This window comes from Chamaea fasciata, unplaced genomic scaffold (assembly GCF_029207755.1).
Source record: "Chamaea fasciata isolate MVZ Bird 193981 ecotype frontalis unplaced genomic scaffold, bChaFas1.0.hap1 SCAF_18, whole genome shotgun sequence".
In the NCBI taxonomy this organism is placed as follows: Eukaryota; Metazoa; Chordata; class Aves; order Passeriformes; family Sylviidae; genus Chamaea; species Chamaea fasciata.
The window spans coordinates 11,024,872-11,042,384 of NW_027094103.1; the positions used below are offsets into that span (position 1 = coordinate 11,024,872).

At 49.9% G+C, this 17,513-nt stretch overlaps 1 protein-coding gene across 6 annotated transcripts in view; it reads left to right on the forward strand.

The window, feature by feature from the left end:
- Positions 1-17,513, forward strand: part of KDM2B (lysine demethylase 2B) — a 106,120-nt gene that overhangs the window by 82,573 nt on the left and 6,034 nt on the right. For 4 of the 6 annotated variants that reach the window (XM_066199835.1, XM_066199838.1, XM_066199837.1 and 1 more), the window contains 4 exons: positions 7,070-7,294; positions 10,509-10,652; positions 15,069-15,155; positions 15,778-16,047. In XM_066199835.1, the coding sequence (XP_066055932.1) occupies positions 7,070-7,294; positions 10,509-10,652; positions 15,069-15,155; positions 15,778-16,047 (726 nt within the window). The remainder of the gene's footprint in view (positions 1-7,069; positions 7,295-10,508; positions 10,653-15,068; positions 15,156-15,777; positions 16,048-17,513) is intronic. The other 2 variants (XM_066199836.1, XM_066199840.1) reach the window with 1 other exon arrangement.

A 17,513-nucleotide genomic window follows, 5' to 3' on the forward strand; every position in this document is an offset into this window, starting at 1 on the left:
GGTGCAATCACTGCACACTTTTTGAAAAGAGCTAATGGTTGGGAGAGCAGATTGGTCTCAGCTGTATTGTACCAGCTGTGAAATTGCCACTTGGAGGTACTGGTTCTTGCTGGATGAATCTGGAAACTTGGTTGCGTTCTGGGATTCTTCAACTCTTCTAAAACCTGAGGCTTTCAAAGCGTTTTTGTATCTTAGAAGTTTAAAATAAAAATCAATGCAGGACGGGAAATCTTTCTTTTGGAGTTTCTTCAGAGTCTTGGTCTGATCCTAAACTATAACGCAGTGACCTACGTACCTAAGACCTGTGGAATGTTTTCCTTTCTGTTCAGAACTGTTCCAGTGGTGAAACACCTCATGTAGCTCCAGCTGTATTTTCATACAGGCCTGCTTTAATGTCTGCTTACCCTGTTTTTCTGCACAGGACGTGTCAAATCAATATTACGTTGCCTTTCCTACTGCGACAGCACCTTGGATGTAACAGGTGAAAGGCTTCACCTCTGAAGGTGCGGTTGAGCGGCGGGATTTCAGTGCTTGGGTAGAAGCTGCGGGTTTTGTCACTTCATCTGCTGGCTTTCGTTCCTCTTTCCCTGGTCTGTGTGTAAGCAGGCAAGAAGACTGGGGGGTTTTGCGGCACAGAGCTCGCAGGGTTTGCTGCACTCGTGGAAGCTGCCAGCAGCGCTGGGGGCCTGGAAGCGTGTGGGTGCTGGGGCTGTGTCCTGGGCTGTGGGGTGGGCACCACCTGCCCCGGCCCACCGGCTTGCTGTGTTGCTCCTGGTGTGAAGAAATTCAGTTTCGGAGTGTGGCACTTCACTATATATAAACAGAGGAGGCTGCCCCAGGCTGGGGCAGGGGGATTTGTCCCGGAGCGGCAGTAGCAAAAGCTGTGTTGTGCCCCAAGTCTCTGGAACTTACTGGTGTCTTTGTTTTTAAGAGCTCCTACTTTTGATGCAGCTTATCTCCCAAAGCATATTTTTGCCAATATATCTTATTCCACCCTCCAGGCCTAACTCCTGCCTCCTCACCACCAGAGGAAAATAAACAGGGGCACTGGCATTGGCACTGATGTGCCAGTTTATCACACCCTAAACAACATTGCTATGTTGGCAGGAAAGCTGCTGGAGTGTCATTAACACCCAGATGAACCTGCAAAGTATAAACTTCTTTATTTTCTTTCTGTTTTCTTGTGGGAAATCAGTCTGTTTCAATAGTGAACTCTGTGTGGTCACCTGAAAAGGGTCACTAGGATCTCCTTTGGTTGTGGTGGAAGAAGATTTTGTAGGTATGAACTGGAAGAGATGATGGCAGTGAACATCTGGAGAGGATTAATGCTGGTTTGGGATGGCTGGGATTGAAAAAGTTCAGTGCCTTCCCCTTCCCTCTGATGCTGCTTGTTTAATGAGGGACCCTGGACCTGCAGGACACCCCCACCCCAGCAGGAGCCTGTTCCGAGGGAGGGTGATGTAACTAAACACTCACTGTGAGAGGAAGACAGCTCTCCTGGAGTTTGCATGTGCGGATTTTTGGGCAGATAGGCTTTAGTCGGACATGATCCGTGGTGTTGGCATGTGCTCTTCGGTTAATACAACTTTTAAGGGTGTTACTGGCATCAGTGGGATTTTTTTGCTCTCTAGCTCTACCTTCTTCCTTGGCCCCACTGCATTCCTGCAGTTACATCATCCTGTCCTTCCTTCTCCCTCTGAGTTCTTCCTTTGAGCAGGGTTTCTGTTAATTGCTGAACAGACATAAGGGTTTAATACAGAGGAACTGTTGGCTTGGTTGTGATTATTCCCAGGCTCCTCAGGGAAGTGGTGGGATCGTGGTCTATGGAAGCGTTAAAAATCCGTGTGGATGCGGCACCTGGGGACGTGGTTTAGTGGTGACCATGGCAGCGCGGTGTTAATGGTTGGACTCCGTGATCTTCGAGGTCTTTCCAACCTCAGCAGTTGTGTGATTGTGTAGTGCCTGGCAGTGTGAGTGTAACAGGCTGACCCTGCCAGGCAGCCGACCCCGGTGTTTTGGGGTTCGTGTGGAGTTTCCTGGTCTGCACCACTGCTGGGAATTGTCAGTTTGACCGGGTTTCCAGCAGGAACCCCAGAACTCCCTGCATAAGGGGGCTGGGACAGAGATGTGGCTCTGGAGCAGGAGGGGACAGTGCTGCTCACTGCCCTGGGCAGCACGCAGGAGTCTTGCAGCCTGTTTGGATGGAAAGCCGCACCTCTGGTGCAGTGGGAAAGGACAAAGACATAACCCACCAGAAGCCTTCACTGTGCCACCCTGTGGGTGACTCCAGTGCCCAGTGTTGCCCGTGACCCTTTAGGGTGGTGTTTTCGGTGACAGCAGTCATGAATTATGGATTAATGCATGTGGCTTCTATAAAAAATTATTTTCCCCATGTGTTTATTTATCAGATCTTCTAAAGGAAAAAGTGGTAGGTAGATTTGGCTATCCTCGTTCTGTTAAAGCAATTGCATTGACATGCAGTACCACATAAAGCTCTAAGCTCGGGACTGGCACCTGGCAAGTGCTGGATTCTCATCTTTGGGGGCTGTTGTGGGTCTGTCTGCAGTGAATGAGAATAGTCAGAATTTGTCCGTGTGTTAGAGAAGGAAGCCACCGCTATCTTGTGCAAATGCAAGGGATATATTTGTGTGGCGCAGCTCCTTGAAGCAGTGAGCACTGCGCACAAAAAAGATCTTGTCTAGGGGAGATGTACACCGTGGATACTACATGAGCTGTTCAGATTGTGCTTGGTTGTGGTGAAGTGCTTCAGGGTCTCACTGACCTGCTCCTCTGAGAAGCCCTTCAGAACAGCCCCACGCCTCTCTGGGTTTTTCTTGGAGATGTTGAGTCTCAAATAATGGTTTGGTGCTGCTGGCAGCAGTTTAAGCAGGTCGCTGAAGCTGAGTGGGGGAATAAGAGCTGTGCCCAGGTAAAGGCCACTTGCAGAAGAGCTTGTTTCTAGGCTGCAGACTTTGTCAGCCTTGCTTTGAGAACCAGGACCTTCCTCCTTCTGGACTTGGTCACAGGGTCAGCTCATCTTCCTCTCTAGGGCAGAGGAGTTTGTATGTGGAGTTGCCTGGTGACATCTCCAGCACATCCCAGTTGGTGTTGGGACAGCAGCTGGGGAACATCAGCACCTATTTAATGATCCCTTTAATGGCTGATGGCTCTTGCAGTGTTTTCTCCAAAGCTCGATGCCCGAGGTCTTTTGAGTTGTTCCTTGTAATTGGGAAGGTTAGAAGTCTGCTGCTGTAAACATCAGGGTTATGTTTCTGTTGCAGTAAGAGTTGTGCTCAGGGCAGAGGCCCTTCCTTAGTGCCTCTGGTCCTTCTGAGCCTGGTTGGTGGCTTTTTTGTGACAGCTGAGCGGGGCTGGGACATGTGAAAGTGTGCTGAGGTACCTGTAAGTAGGCAGGGGAGACTGCCCAGCAGCCAGATGTTTGTCCATAACCAGGATAAGCTCGTGTTCTGAGCAGAGGCTTCCCGCTAGCTCTTCTAGGGTTGATTTAGAACTGCGAGTGTTGTACTTGAGCTTATTTCCAGATCTGCACAGCCCCGTTGAGACCACCCCACCTAATCCCCTAATTGCTGTCCAACGGGACCTTGTTGAATTTGCTGGGGTCTGCAGGAGGCCAGCACTTCAGAAACTCACTGCAGTCCATTTCCTGCTGGAGGAGTGGGCATGTTTAAGCACTGTGGTGTGGGAGGGTGAGCCCAACTCCGGGACTTGTAAATGGTTTTGTAGTGCATAGTGTAGCACGTGTGATGGCCCACGTTTACCCCCAGTGCTCAGGTACTGTGTTTGCTTTGGGAGCAGGGGCAAGTTACCTTTGTGTGTCACAGCAGTAACATGGAGAGCACCAAAAAAAAAATCCCACAAAAGGAAAAAACTACTGTTCACGTGTGTAGAAGGCTGTGCAAGTCCACCAGCTTCCTAGGTTTCGGTGTAATAGAGATACGGATTGAAGATATTAATCCTAATACATTTCAGCAGCTGCTTACTCTGCCTTTGTTGAGAGCTTGGCAGAGTGGCTGTCACCACTTCAGCATCCCCCTGCCTCTCTTTGGAGGACTTGCTGTGGCCATAGGCGTTCCAAGCACAGTTTTTGTGGAGATGCTGGAAAACATAGTGGGTGGCTGGTGATGGCTGTGCCTGAGGGTGTCATCTCCTCGGGAAAGGAGATGGTGGGGTCCCCTCCAGAGGAGTGAGATTGTGTCAGCCTAGAAGCTGGAGTCGGGCTTGCTGTGACACCCAGTGCTGGGCCTCAGGCCGTGGAGCTGCTGTTTGCTGGCCCCTGTGCTAAACCCAGGCTAAGGAGTGCTGCCATCCCCTGCCCTGTGCTCGTTGTGGGCGAGACAAATCCATGGAGCTGTGCTGGGAGGGTGGCGAGTGGCAGTGCAGAGATGGGGACAGGAGCTGTGAAGGGGATTTTACCCAATCTCATTACCAGGGCTGGTATGTATTAAAACTGCAGTTTGAGCTGGAAATCCTGCAGCATCTCCTCGCTAACATCGACCTGGAATTTATCTGGCTGTCTGCCATGTGCTAAATAAACCCCAAGCCATGTTGGAGGCTCCTTCTACCCCCTTGAATCCCAGCCCCTTTCTGGGAGGAACCCACAGGCCAGATTTTCTTCTGTGGAGGTTTTTAAGCGACCACTTTTGGAGCCCCTTGAAACTAGATACGAATGGGAATTCCTGCAAGGCCTCTCCAGCCTTGCTGGCTGCGACATCCTGGAGTGAAAACGTGGCTTGGATTGAGGATTGGTTGGTTGGTAAGTTAGTACAAACCCAGCTAGTAGAATTTGCTAATGAGCAGTGAAGAGGTTTGGTAGGCAAGAGATCTCAGTGTTCCGTACAGTGAGATGGAGGTCTGCACCTCTGCTGTGTTCTGGTGGTGTCTGGAAGAAAATCTGAGTAGTGTGCTGTGGTCTGACTTCAGGCTTGTTCTTGTACTTTGACCTTCCTGCTTTTGTGGGTGTTTTAGGATTCTCAAATTCGGTGTTCAAGCGATGCCTTTTTATCACTCTCGTCTTTGCCGTGTCCTGGCACTTAGGCTGTTGTCCTCAGAATTAGGACTTGGCTCGTATTACTGTGGCAGAAGCAGGAGTTGTCTTTCAGCTGGAAAAGTACAGGGTTTGATTTTTCCTTGAAAGCATTTGAAAACAGCATTCTCACGGTGTCTTAGCTGTTGTTTGCCTCAAACTTAATCATGTTGCTTCCCAGTAGGAAGGAGTCAGGTGCTCACACAGAATCTTCCATGTGCTGTTGTCCAAGGGGAGCTGCCAAGGTTGTTGTGCATGTTTTGGTTTAACATGTTCCTGCTGATATCCAGCCTTTGGTTCGTGTCTCGCCTCCCTTCCTAGCTGAAGGAGACTCTAATAGAATGGAGGAGTGATTCATGCTGAGGAAGAAAATTATCTCTTATCTAGGTTGCCTCTAAGCCAGTCCTGCCAGAGCCGACTTTATCCTTGAGAGGCTGGAAAGTTGGTCTAGAAGGTAAATATTTATCCTTTAGAGTGTCTGACATTGATCTGAAATGCAGGCGGCGGCTGCGGTTGCGGATGGGAAGGAAGCCGCGCTCGTCCGCGTTCACACAGCGCGGTGAGATCCAACCTGCGCACGGAACTAAATCTGTTCCCGAGGAGTGGAGTTAAAAACCTTGCAGAAATCTCTGCGGCCTCATGGACTAAGTAGTGTTTTCTCCCATCTCAGTAATGATAATCACTCTGTAGGAGAGGGAGCTTAGGGGGTCGAGCTCCTGACTTCTTCCCTCTCCCAGCACTGAGAATCCTGGGATGGAGGCTGTTAAAATATCAGCACTTCTCTGCAGCTTGGGGAAAGTCACCGGAGCTTTGCTAAGTCAGCTGGGAGGAAGATCAGATACACTGCAGTGTGCCTTCTCTTCAGGGTTGTAGAGCAGGGCACCTGGGGAAGCTCTTGTACGACCAAGTGCAATGTTTCCACGTCTTTTCTTTTAAAAACTCCGGTGGAATTTCTCCATGGCTCCTTACAGCCAAGCTGCCCCTGCCTTGGTGATTGCCCAGAATTCAACAGGAACAGAAAGTGAAACCGGGTGGTGTGTTGGTCATATGCTGAGATGTGCAGAAAATGGAAGAGTTGTCTAAATGCTAAACCAGATGGACTTTGCGGTCCTGTTGTTATCGTCTTTATGGGGAAAGCTGTCGTGGGTCAGAATGAGCCAAGCCAATTCGTGCATAATTAGCCCCATACAATTACATGGTATTTAGCGATGTTTGGCTTGAGCTGTAAGTTCTTGTGTATAACAAGGGAGTTTCTGATGAGAACACAAAATTTGGATGTCTAGAGTGAATATGTTGCAGTTAACCTAATCACTGCAAATCTTTTCATGCTCCTTTAGTTTCTGTCTTAAAGGTCATTGAAATCTAGACCTGGGATGCCCTTTTTAGCCTTTGCACATCATCAGTTGGTGTTCTATTTTTGAGCACTTGCTAGTGTTGGATAGGAAGGGAGCTACCTTGGAAGGGTTTTGTAGCATTTGTGTTTTATTTCCTACTTTATCGCTTGGCAGTGGTTCATACTCTCCTGATTTTTTAGGGATATGACCGGGGGCTTGAGCCATTGGCTGAGTGTTTCCCTGCTGTACCTAACCACCAAATCACTTTTGCTGCTTCTTGGATTCAGCAGAGGAAGTCCTTCTGGCTTAGCCTGAGCACAAATCTAAGATACCTCTAGCCCAGAGCTCACCACTGGCACAGATCATCTACCGACCTAAGCCAAGCCTGTCACCTGGGTCTCGATCTTGTGTTGAGCTGTGCCTAAGCGTCTTCTCCCGGCCCTCCTGTTGAAATGGGCTGGCTCTGGCTTTGGGATCTCTCATTTGTGTCCTGCCTTCTGTATCTTTTTACAGCACATCCTTTCTTGGAGAAGCGATGGAACTCCTTTACGTCCAAGAGCCATCGCATATATCTGCTTAGCTTTCCCTGTGTGTGCATCATTCCACTAACACCCTTCAGTCTCCCCCCCAGATCTCAGCAGGGAGCCGGGCTGTGCGGTGACCCCGTGTTTTGTGTGTGTTTCTCTTGCAGAACCGGGCAGTGGGGCGGCCCAAGGGGAAGCTGGGCGCTGCCTCCGCGGTGAAGCTCGCGGCCAACCGGAGCACGGCGGGCGCGCGGCGGCGGAGGACGCGATGCCGCAAGTGCGAGGCGTGTCTGCGGACGGAGTGCGGCGAGTGCCACTTCTGCAAGGACATGAAGAAGTTCGGGGGGCCCGGCAGGATGAAGCAGTCCTGCATCATGAGGCAGTGCATAGCTGTGAGTGTGCCTGGGCCTGCAGCTCGTCTGCAGGGTCCTTTCCTCCCGCCGCGTCTCCCGGGTGTGGGGTTGGGAGCTCTGCTCTGAGTAGTCTCTAAAGTGCATCAGACAAAAGTGTGTGATTCTTGTCCTCCCAGCTCAGATCCCTTCTTTCCCCGTGCTTCTCATCCTCCCCAAATCTTAAATCAGAACGCCACTAAAACTTAACAGGACAGCTTTCCTTTTAGCAGTATAGAGGTGGAGATTGTCTGTCAAAAATCAGCGCTCAAATCACCCTCAAACTCTGGGATTTGGGGGGAAAGGGGCAGAGTGGGAAGTTCGGATTCAAAGGATGAAAAGGTGTGTTTGGCTTGGATGTTGGAATTTCCTGAGAAAAGCTGCCTTGCAATCATCTTTGCCATGTTGCCCACATAAATTAGGATGTGAGGAATCCATGACTGGCAGCCTCCAAGATTTTGGTGTTGATGGCCCCAGGCTCCCCGAGATCTGAATTTCAATTTGTTTGCTGTTACTTAGGCACAGAGCAGAGGGTCTGATCTGGATGAGGCAGAGAGCCATCAATCCAGGGTCTTGTCTTCCTCAGGGACTGGAAATGGCTGTCAGGGAAAGAGCAGCAGAACAGGGCAAGCAGGCAGTCGGTTTCCCGGGCTCCTGTGATACATTACTTAGGAGCTTCTTGAGTCACAAGTGATAGCTTTCTATTTAACAAATATTGACAGATTAATCTTCCATTAAGTTGTTCAAGCGGCTTTTGAATCTGTAGCTGCCATGCTGACTTGTGGAGCTTCTTCTCAGGGCTCATGTCTGCAGTAACTCTGTTCAAGGCTAAAAATCAGCTTTAGTTTTTATTTTAATTCTTTAGAAGATCTTGTTTGTGCTGTTGTTATGGGTTTGGTTTTCTTTTGTTGTTTTTTTTTTTTTTTTTTAAGGAGAGGAATGTTGTTTATTCATAACTGAAATATCACCCTATCTATACTGATTTCTCTCATTACAGTTCACTTAGTATTTGTGGGGTTTTCTTTTAATTCTTAGGAGATGACCAAAGTGGAGGGATTAAATGACTTCACCTGACACTGATAAAAAACTGATAAGCCCTTAAGGTTTCCAGTAGTTGCTCCTGGTAGCTCACTCCATGTCCTGTGCCAAGCTCTGCCCTGTTCCTGACACAGAGGATTGGGTTCAGCGCTGCTGGATCTTTCAGTAAAGTACACGGAATATCCACCTTTCTGCAGAGTGCTTTTGCAGCTCAAGTGTCTTTTCTTTGAACACTTGATTTCCTGGAGTGTGGCATGAATTGAACAGCATGGATGAAGAATTTATTATTCTCCAGGGGCAAGAAATAGTGAAATCATGCTGCCTTTTTAGTGGAAGGATTAAATTAGGGCTGCAGTGTGCTTTCTCATCCTCACTGATGAGGGAAACTTTCATACTAAGCTGTTTCACTGTCTGTAACACAGGCTGAGCCTTCAGAGCTGATCTGGGTTCTCTTCTGGCTGAGTGCAGTCGTCCTCTGTCTTCCAGTGAAGATTTATTTATCTTCTTGGTGCCTAGAGTTTTACTTTCAGTTAGGACACAGGTAGCTGGGGGTCTCTAATTACTTGTCCCACCCTCACGTGCACTGACAGTGACTTCTCTGCACTTTCTAGGTTGGTGCAAATATCAGGGAGTTTATTACAAACTCTTAAAGCAGCAAAGGCCCAGAAAATTAAGGAGCTGAAGTGTTGTAACTTTCAAGGTGCTTTACATTTCTGTAAGCAATCCTATTGGCTTTGCTCTTGTTCTCTGACAACTCAGCAGTAACGTATTTTGGTTCCTATCCAGCAGCTTCCGGCCAAAAAAACCCCTGCAAGATGCTGAAGCTGTGTGGAAGTAATGATCCCTACAGTTCTGGGATTGTGCTTGCCCTGGTTAATAACATTGACAATATTAACTAGACAGGCTTTCATTAAGCTCAGAAGCCTTCAGAGAGCCCATGGTATTGCTGTTGAGAGAGCAGGAACCTCCTCTGCATCACCAGCTCCATCAGGAGGGGAAGCAGGAGTGCCTGGGACACTGCTGCGTGGAATCTGAGAGGACACCTTGTGACAGCAGAGCTGCTGTTCCAGCCCCTCAGCGGGACAGAGGCCGTGGTGGCACGGAGGAGATTGCCTGGACACCCTTGCTCCCAGCAAGGAAAACTGAACTGCCGCTTGCAAAATGCTCTGTGCTCTGATGGTTCACTACGGCTGGGCTTTCCCTGCCTGAAACTTGCTGAGGGATGTGCTGCTGATGCCAGAATTTGGGTTGGTGTGCAGGTATTCTCTTAGGGATTCATTCACTCCATCCACAAGAGATCCTTGCTGGGAAAAACCCCATCTCTGCCCCTGGCTGTGTAATACTTAAGGACTGGCAGCCTAATCGATAGCACTTCCCTTTGTGGGCAGCTCAGGATCTTCCTTTTCTTTTTTGTAATGAGGTTTATACCTTACTGCTGCAAACCAGGATTTTGTTAATCATTAGCAAAAAGATGGCTTTTTAATTAGAGTGGCATTCAGTGCTTTGACACGGGTGGCAGGTATGTGAGATGCTGCAGTTCCCTTTCTGCCTTAGCGAAAGAAAAAAAAATCTGTGTGATCTCACTTGTGCCACTTGCAGGAGAGAATCCTCTTTCTAAGTAAGCAGAGCTTTTTGCAGTGCTCAGGTTGGGAGCAGGGCCCTGAATAATGGACTGCCAGTCAGGAAAAGGTCTGTTCTTGGTTCTGTTGTGGGCTTGCTGTGAGACCTGGATCAGGTCCCATAACATCTGTCTGCCCTGCCTGTAAAATAGGGGAGCTGCCAAATTGCTACTCAGATTGTAAAGCCTAATGGACGTGAATAGTGATGTTCTAGGTTGCTTCTTTCCCCTCCCATTGTACGCTGGTGAAGTGACTGGCATGCCAATGTCTGTGTCAGCTCACGGAGTCGAGGAACCCACCAAAAATGCCTTTTCATCCATCCCAGTAATGCTCCCTGAGCCTGCAGTGCTGCAGGGAGGGCGCTTCGGTGAAACGTGTCCTGTGGAGCTTGGTCTGGTACCCAGCCCTCATTTGTTACCAGGGTTTTTTGCCTCGTGTCAATTTGCACAATTAATCCCCATTTGTCTCTTCCTTGAAATGAGGGTACTGTAAATGCACCTTGAGCTCCTGTGTTTCCATGTCTGCCATGTCTTGACCAGTTCTTTCTGATCCCTAAACAGCCGGTGCTGCCTCATACTGCTGTGTGTCTGGTGTGTGGAGAAGCTGGGAAAGAGGACACTGTGGAAGAGGAGGAGAGCAAGTTTAATCTCATGCTAATGGAATGCTCCATTTGTAATGAAATCATACACCCAGGATGCCTTAAGGTGAGTACAAGGATGTGATACATGTTGGAAACAAAAGCTGAATTAGTTATCACCTTAATGTAAAAGCGGTGCACAGAAAGTGGGAAGCTCTTAGGTTTTAGTCTTTGGACAGATGAGGAAGCGAGCAGAGATCTGGTGTGAGGAGCAGGGTGAGATCTGTGGCACTCACAGCCCTGACCAGCAGGCAAGGTCCTTGATGCACCAGCATTCCCTGGGAGCAGGGACCCTGGCTTTGGACATCCCCGAGTGTGTGTGCGTGCAAAGATCTTGTGGGTTTGTTTCTTTCTTTTTGCCCCCAAGTCCATGTCAGTAACTTCTTCCCGAGTCCCACAGAGTACAGGTGAGCAGTTGGCTGCTCGTGTAGGTCCAGGCACAGATGTGCCTTAGGGTGGCAGCTGGCTCTGAGGATGTTAGGAGCAAATGTTGGAGCAGGAGTGCAGCTCTGGAGAAGAGCCTGAGCGAGTGTCAGGCTGCAGGAGTGCTCACCCTTGGCTGACTTGAGTCCTGTGAGCAGCTGTGTTCTTTGCTGGTAACAAAAGTGTCATTTTGAGCATATCTTCCTGCATGAGCATTTAGAAGATGCCTTTCTCCAGAGCTGGTTTCTTTCAGCTGATCAGCCATTTCCTGTTGCTGCTTTGTTTATGGTTAAAGTGATCTGGCAAGGCAAATGTGTTCTGACACACCGTGCCCCAGAAAGCAGCGTTTGGGCCCTTCTGGGATGTCTGGGAGGAGAGGTGTGTGTGTGTGTGTTCCTCACGAGGCCTGGGGTGAAGCTCTCCCGGCCTCTCATTTCTCCCGAGCTGTACGTGGTCCTGCACCAGGCTCTGCGCTGTCATTTATTAGAGCACAACGTGGGGAGCTGGCAGACCAGAGCTCTGCCTTCTCCCTGATTCATGGAGCTGGTGCTCAGTTCCTGCCACAGATGGGCTCTGAAAAGGAGCTTTGCTTGTTTGGCTCTGCTTAAAACAAAACTTTGGGGGCTGATGAAGCAGGGGAAGGAGCTGCTCATTTTCAGAGGTACCTTAATTTTGGCTGCTTTGTGCACCCCTGTCTCTGCCTTTGCAGCGTCAGTGGCACCTCAGGGCTGACTTCAGAGGACAGTTGGTGTCTAGTGGCAGCTCAGGTATGATTTCCTCTCCCCATACTACGTCTGGGGCTAGTACAGGATGTGGGTCAGATCTGTGAAGCCAGGCAGGTGCTGTTTGTTCTCTTACACATGCGTGGTGTTCTGAGTGTTCTTTTGGTAACTAGGAACAGCGTTGCTTTGGGTGCTCCTGGCAGCTGAGCACTGGGAGATTTACTGTGTGCCTTGTGTGTCTTGTGTTTTGATTTCTCAGTGCTTCTGCCGAGCTGAAATGGTGGGTAAATGGTCACTGGTGCTGTTGATTTCCTGGGGCAAAAGAGCACTGGTAGAATTTCAGAATCATCTTGGAAGGTGGGATATGAGGCTGCTCAGGGGAACAGCAAAAGGACAACGGAGCCTCTTCCTTGGATCCTTCCTTGCTCTTTGCTCCCAGGTTCCATGATTTCCTGCAAGACAGAAACCTCTTGCCGTGTTTACGTGTTGCTCAAGCCCTTGTGCCCTGAGGATGGAGCCCATAAATAGCCTTTGGTGCAGCTCCAGCCCCAGGGCAGCTGCTTCCGCTGCCCACGAGGGAAAGTCCCTCGTGTCCCTCTTGGGAAATAGCACCATGTGAACTGCTGGTCATCTCCAGCCAGATGTACTGTTGAGGGAGACTGGAATAAACTGGATCAGGGAAGGGCAGATGTCCTTTCCTGGCTTATTCCCATGTGGACTAAATTCCCTCCAAGACGCATCTCTCAGAGTTTGTGGAATAGTTTGTTGCATGCAGGGGGTGATGTATTCTCCAGGGCAGGTTGGTTGTAGTTTGAAGTCCGTCCTCTCCCAGCTCCCTGATCAGGCTGTGCACGTTCCGGGGGTTTTTCTCCATGAAGCAGCAGTGCCAGAGGGACCTCTCCGAGGAGTTTAGGGTGGCTCAGGTGTACCTGTGCCCTGAGCCTTGTGGGGCTTCTGTGGGGCCCTGGGTACCAGAGCACCTGCAGTGCTGGTGTTGAAGCTGTGCTGGGGACAGCCAGGGACGTTCCATGTGCTCACAAGTGTCACAGGAGCTTCCTGACATCCTTCTTCCCTCGAAAATACCAACACAAATGCTTCTTTTGCTGAACGGGTTTCTTATGAAAATGATCTTGGTGAGAGTTTCGCAAGCACGGCGCTGTTCCGGAGGGAGCTCATGAGATTTTGGGATGAGCACTGCCTTTCATTGTTACGCAGTGTTTGAGATGATCCAAGAGTGGTGAATTTTTCTTGCTTCATCTCAAATTGCTGGCATTGCTGGCTAGCACGTCTGAGTGCAGCATCTGATGCTGTTTCCTTAGGGAGAAGGGAACTTTCTCCAGTAGGAGCCTGTTCTTCTCCATCTCAGCTGAATGTTGTGCTAACAATGGAAGTGAATATTTAGGTGCCTTGTCAAAGCAGCAGGGACACAAAGGCCTTTTCCAGCACAGCCTCAGCCCAGGTGTGTCTCACTGCCTCTCTCAGTCTGGGCACTGCCAGAATTCGTGGCTCTCCCTCAGGGCTGCCAGATCAGCATCCTGGGGTCTCCACATCCCTCCCAAGTGGAGTCCCCAGCACAGGTCTGGTGCTCAGGTGTGAGTTGCTGACCTCGTGCTGCAGGTAGGTTTCTGTGACGCCTCACGCTGTGCCTCAGACACCCACCTGCTGTTTGCAGCAAACACTCAGAACTGGCTCCCACCCAGCCTGAAAGGCTTGGGACGGATTCAGTGGCAGGTTTGTGTGTGTCTAATTAGTTTGCTTACAGTTCCTCACATCTGTTCAGTTCCTTAAACTTCACAGAAGGGACAGAGCTGTAATGCTTTCCCTTAGCAGCACTTGTTCTATATTCAGTGCGGGAAATAACTTGTTCCCAACTTGGGCTCGGGCCAGGAATTGTTCCCCTGAGGCAGAGATGTATACAACAACTCCTGGAGTATCTTACACCTACCATGGGAAAGGAGGTTCAAAGGCACACAGTTGTGATAAAACCAGTATTTAAATTCTGCCCACTTCATTTACTTATTTATTAACTCCAGGAGTCTTGCTGAGAGACTGACATGTCATCACTCTCACTGGATGGTGAAACTAGAATGGCTGCTGTCTGGCTCAGGGACTTGAGGAAGCAGTTCCTAAATCCAAGGGCTTGCTCCTGCACAGCCAGTGCCTTTTCCCTGCACTGGGAGGAGAGGAGGAAATGTTTCAGAAACATGAAAAATCTGCAGATCCCTGCCCGAGCTTGTTCCTGTCTCCCGCAGCCACACTGCTGCTGCCAGTGCCCAGCTGTTAGTCTGGACAGCAGCACGTTTTTGTTGTCTACAATAGCAATAAATCAATATTTTTTTCTTTTTTTTTTTCCCCCAAGTTTTTTAATTTTTGAATATGTAATGAAAGCCTTTAGTGGGAATGTGCCGTCAGTGAGTGCGTTTGTGTGGAGGGTGTATCTTAGCTCTGCTTTTCATTCATAGGAATGTCTTTTCTGAAATGCCTGATCCCTGTTTGGAAGGCACTCCAGGCTCCTGTGTGACAATCCAGCAATGAGGAGCATTCCAGCTGTGTAGGGCAGGATTGTGCCTTTGCTGGAGTGTAACACTGAGCATAAGTTTCTTTCAGAAAGCAAAATGTCAGCGTTGGAGGTAGTGAAGTCATCAGCCTTTCTCTCCCTTACCCTGACCGAGGCGCTGGGGGTGTGAGAAACCCTGGAAATGGCTCCATGTGTCCAGTGCCGCGGACAAACGTGCCTGTTCCGAGCTGCCTTGGCAGCCACCATCCCGCTGGCACATGGGCTGAAGGGCTGCAGCCTGGGACTGCTAGTTCTGATCCTGGAAGAAAAGTATTTGAAGGAACACTTGATTACAGTGCAGGGCGCTGTGCTGCTAAAAATGCCCATGGGGTTAATGTATGTGAGAACACGGATGGGAGAGCCCTGCCTGTGCAGGGATCAGGCTCCTCTCGGCAGGGGACGCAGGACTGGGCTTTGCACACCTGCAGGGTGGGAGGCTGTTTGGACACGGAGCCATGGCAGCCCCGCGTCCGGGGGCTTGCTTGGGCTCTCGGGGTGTTTGCTGTTGTTCTCAGAGCAGAGTGTGTGAATTGGGGTTGTCACTGACCTTAGGGAGAGCCCAGAGCTGAGCCCTGTGTCAGATGTTTGTCCCTTCCTCCCCGAGGGGCGGCTGGGCAGCACCCAGGGCTTGCCCAGCACTGGCAGGACGGTGCCTCCGCTGCCCTGGGAGGGCTGCCGTCCATCCCAGAAAACCAGGGGCTGTACAGTGTGCCTTGGAAGGGTCATCAGCCCCCTGCCGCCGTGTGCAGCGCAGTTGTGAGTGGCTGTGTCTCTCCCACAGGTGAAGGAATCGGATGGCGTGGTTAACGATGAGCTGCCGAACTGCTGGGAGTGTCCAAAGTGCAACCACGCAGGGAAAACTGGAAAAGTGAGTTTAATGGGAAGAAGTGGTGCTGGGATGAGATACAAAATCTTAAGCGTTCCCTCTGGCTTGTGGGTAGAGTTTTAGCCCAATACCAGCTTTTGGTTTTGTGCTCAGTTCGGGTTTTGTTCTTAATTACCCAGGGTGGGGGGTTGGAGTGAGGTGATCTTTAGGGTCGCTCACAATCCAAACCATCCCGGGGTTGGATGGTTCATTCCATGCTGGTTCTGTGAGTTGAAGGAGACAAGCTCACAGCTTTCTCTTCTTCGGTAATTTTTGTGTACTTGTACCAACACTTCACCCAGCACCTGGGGAATATTTCGGTTGGTTCTATGCTCTGCCGCACGTTCGTTTTGACAATGAAAATTCCTGAAATTAAAAATTCACAAGCAATTATGCAAAACCTGGAGTGTCTCTTGGAATTGGCAAAACATTATTTCTTTGCAGACTGAGACAGAACACTTGCAAGTGTGTAGTTAGAAAAATAACCCTCAGGAAAATGAAAACTTCTAACTCCTTGCTAATTATTTTGTAAGTTAAAAAGTGACCAGCTCACCAGCGTTGGAGCGCTGGTGGCAGCCTAAAGATGCATAAGGTATAAAGTTGGTTTGTGTTTTGTGTCTCTCTGGCGTACAAGCAAAAGCGCGGACCGGGATTTAAATACGCGTCAAATCTCCCGGGCTCGTTGCTGAAGGAGCAGAAAATTAACAGAGACAACAAGGAGGTGCCAGATGCTGCCAAAAGGAAAGGGGACTGCGAGGAGACTCCCAGGCGGAAATCGGAGGAACATTCCAAAAAGGCTCCAGTTGACTCGATCCTGAGGAGAAAGTCTGACGAGGTGCATCTGTGGAGGAAACGGAAATTCGAGAAATCCCAGGAACCCACGATGAGAAAGCGGGTAAGGCACAACCCCCTGCCCGTGGCCTGGCTGCGGCTGCTGCCTCTGCTCGCCTGGCTCAGAGCTCAGCCCCAAATCCCGGATTGCTCCCAGAGGAACTGTGATGTTTTACCATTCTGGGAAAAGCTGCTGGTCTGACAGGCCAGGGACACTCAGGTTGATGTTCAGAGGCCGAAAGCACTGGGCTGTGGCTGTTGTTTTATTCAGGATACTGAAAAACCCACTTTAACAGCAAAGTCTTTACATGGTGCTTGCTCAGAGTGGGGACAAGGCGAAAATCAATTTTTCATGGAAGGCTTTTCATGTCTCTCCACGTGGTGGCGCCTGGCAGCTGTTGTGGGGCTGATCTGGGGCTGTGCCACCCTGGGACGCCTCTGGAAAGGACACCTCGGGGTGCCTGCGGAGAGCAGGAGCTGCTCCCAGCAGTTGTGTAGACACCTTGGCCCAGAACATGGCAGTCGGGGCTCTCAGGCCAGGTGGGGACACTCTGAACTTTCGTTTAGATTCCAAAATGTGGTATTTGGGATCTGCAGAAATGCTGGTTTGCAGAAGCAGAAACGAGGGCTCCAATTTACTGTGTCTCACGACTAAAGTGGCTGATGGCCGTAAATTCAGGATCAGTGCCTGGCTGGTGTTGCCTGTGAAGCTCCCAGGGGTGGGAGTCAGTCAGTCCTGCAAGGCTGGGCAGTGGGAATGCTGCAGGATGGCAAACGGAGGGATTTGGGCTGCTTTGGTGGAGAGAGAGAGCAGAATTCACAGTAGCAGTGGATGCACAGCTGCTCACTGGCCGTGCTCTCCTTTTCCCATCCCTTTGGACTCCCCCAGTGAGGAAGGGACTGTGGGTCACCACATCAGCACACAACACAGCAGATGTGTTTGGGCTTTTCCTTTGTTCACCGGCTCAGACTCGGAGAAGAAAACAAATTTTATCCCATTTACCTCTTGAAATTACAGAATCTCTCTCTCTCATGGAAACCTCGTAACTCCAGGATAGTTCAGCTGCACCATCTGGGTTTATATTTTCTTTTCTGGTGGCCTGTATTAAAATGCAGCAGCCACTTGTGTTTTGATGACCCAGGGAATAAAAATCTGTGCCGATATTGATGTTCGGCCCTCCCTGTGTGGTTGAGCATTGCCCCTGTCACACAGCACATCCTGCAGTCCCTGCTCCCCCCGGGAGCCAGGGATGTCCTGGCACACTGCTGCCCTCTCAGCCTGGCATGATCACAGAATTCCACATCAGTGCCCTGTGTGAGGGGTGCTGGGAGCTGCGCTGGGCTGGTGCAGTAATGTTTTTATTCTAACCTGTCATTAACTTATTGTGACTGCTCCCTTTATAATATGTTAATTTAAAGGCAGGGTGATCAGCTTTCTCCACCGCGCGCCGCGGGCTGAAACTTGGGAACACAACCACTGCCTTGATCCAATTAGTTTATTGGGAAAGCAAAGGCATGGGCCCTCTGACA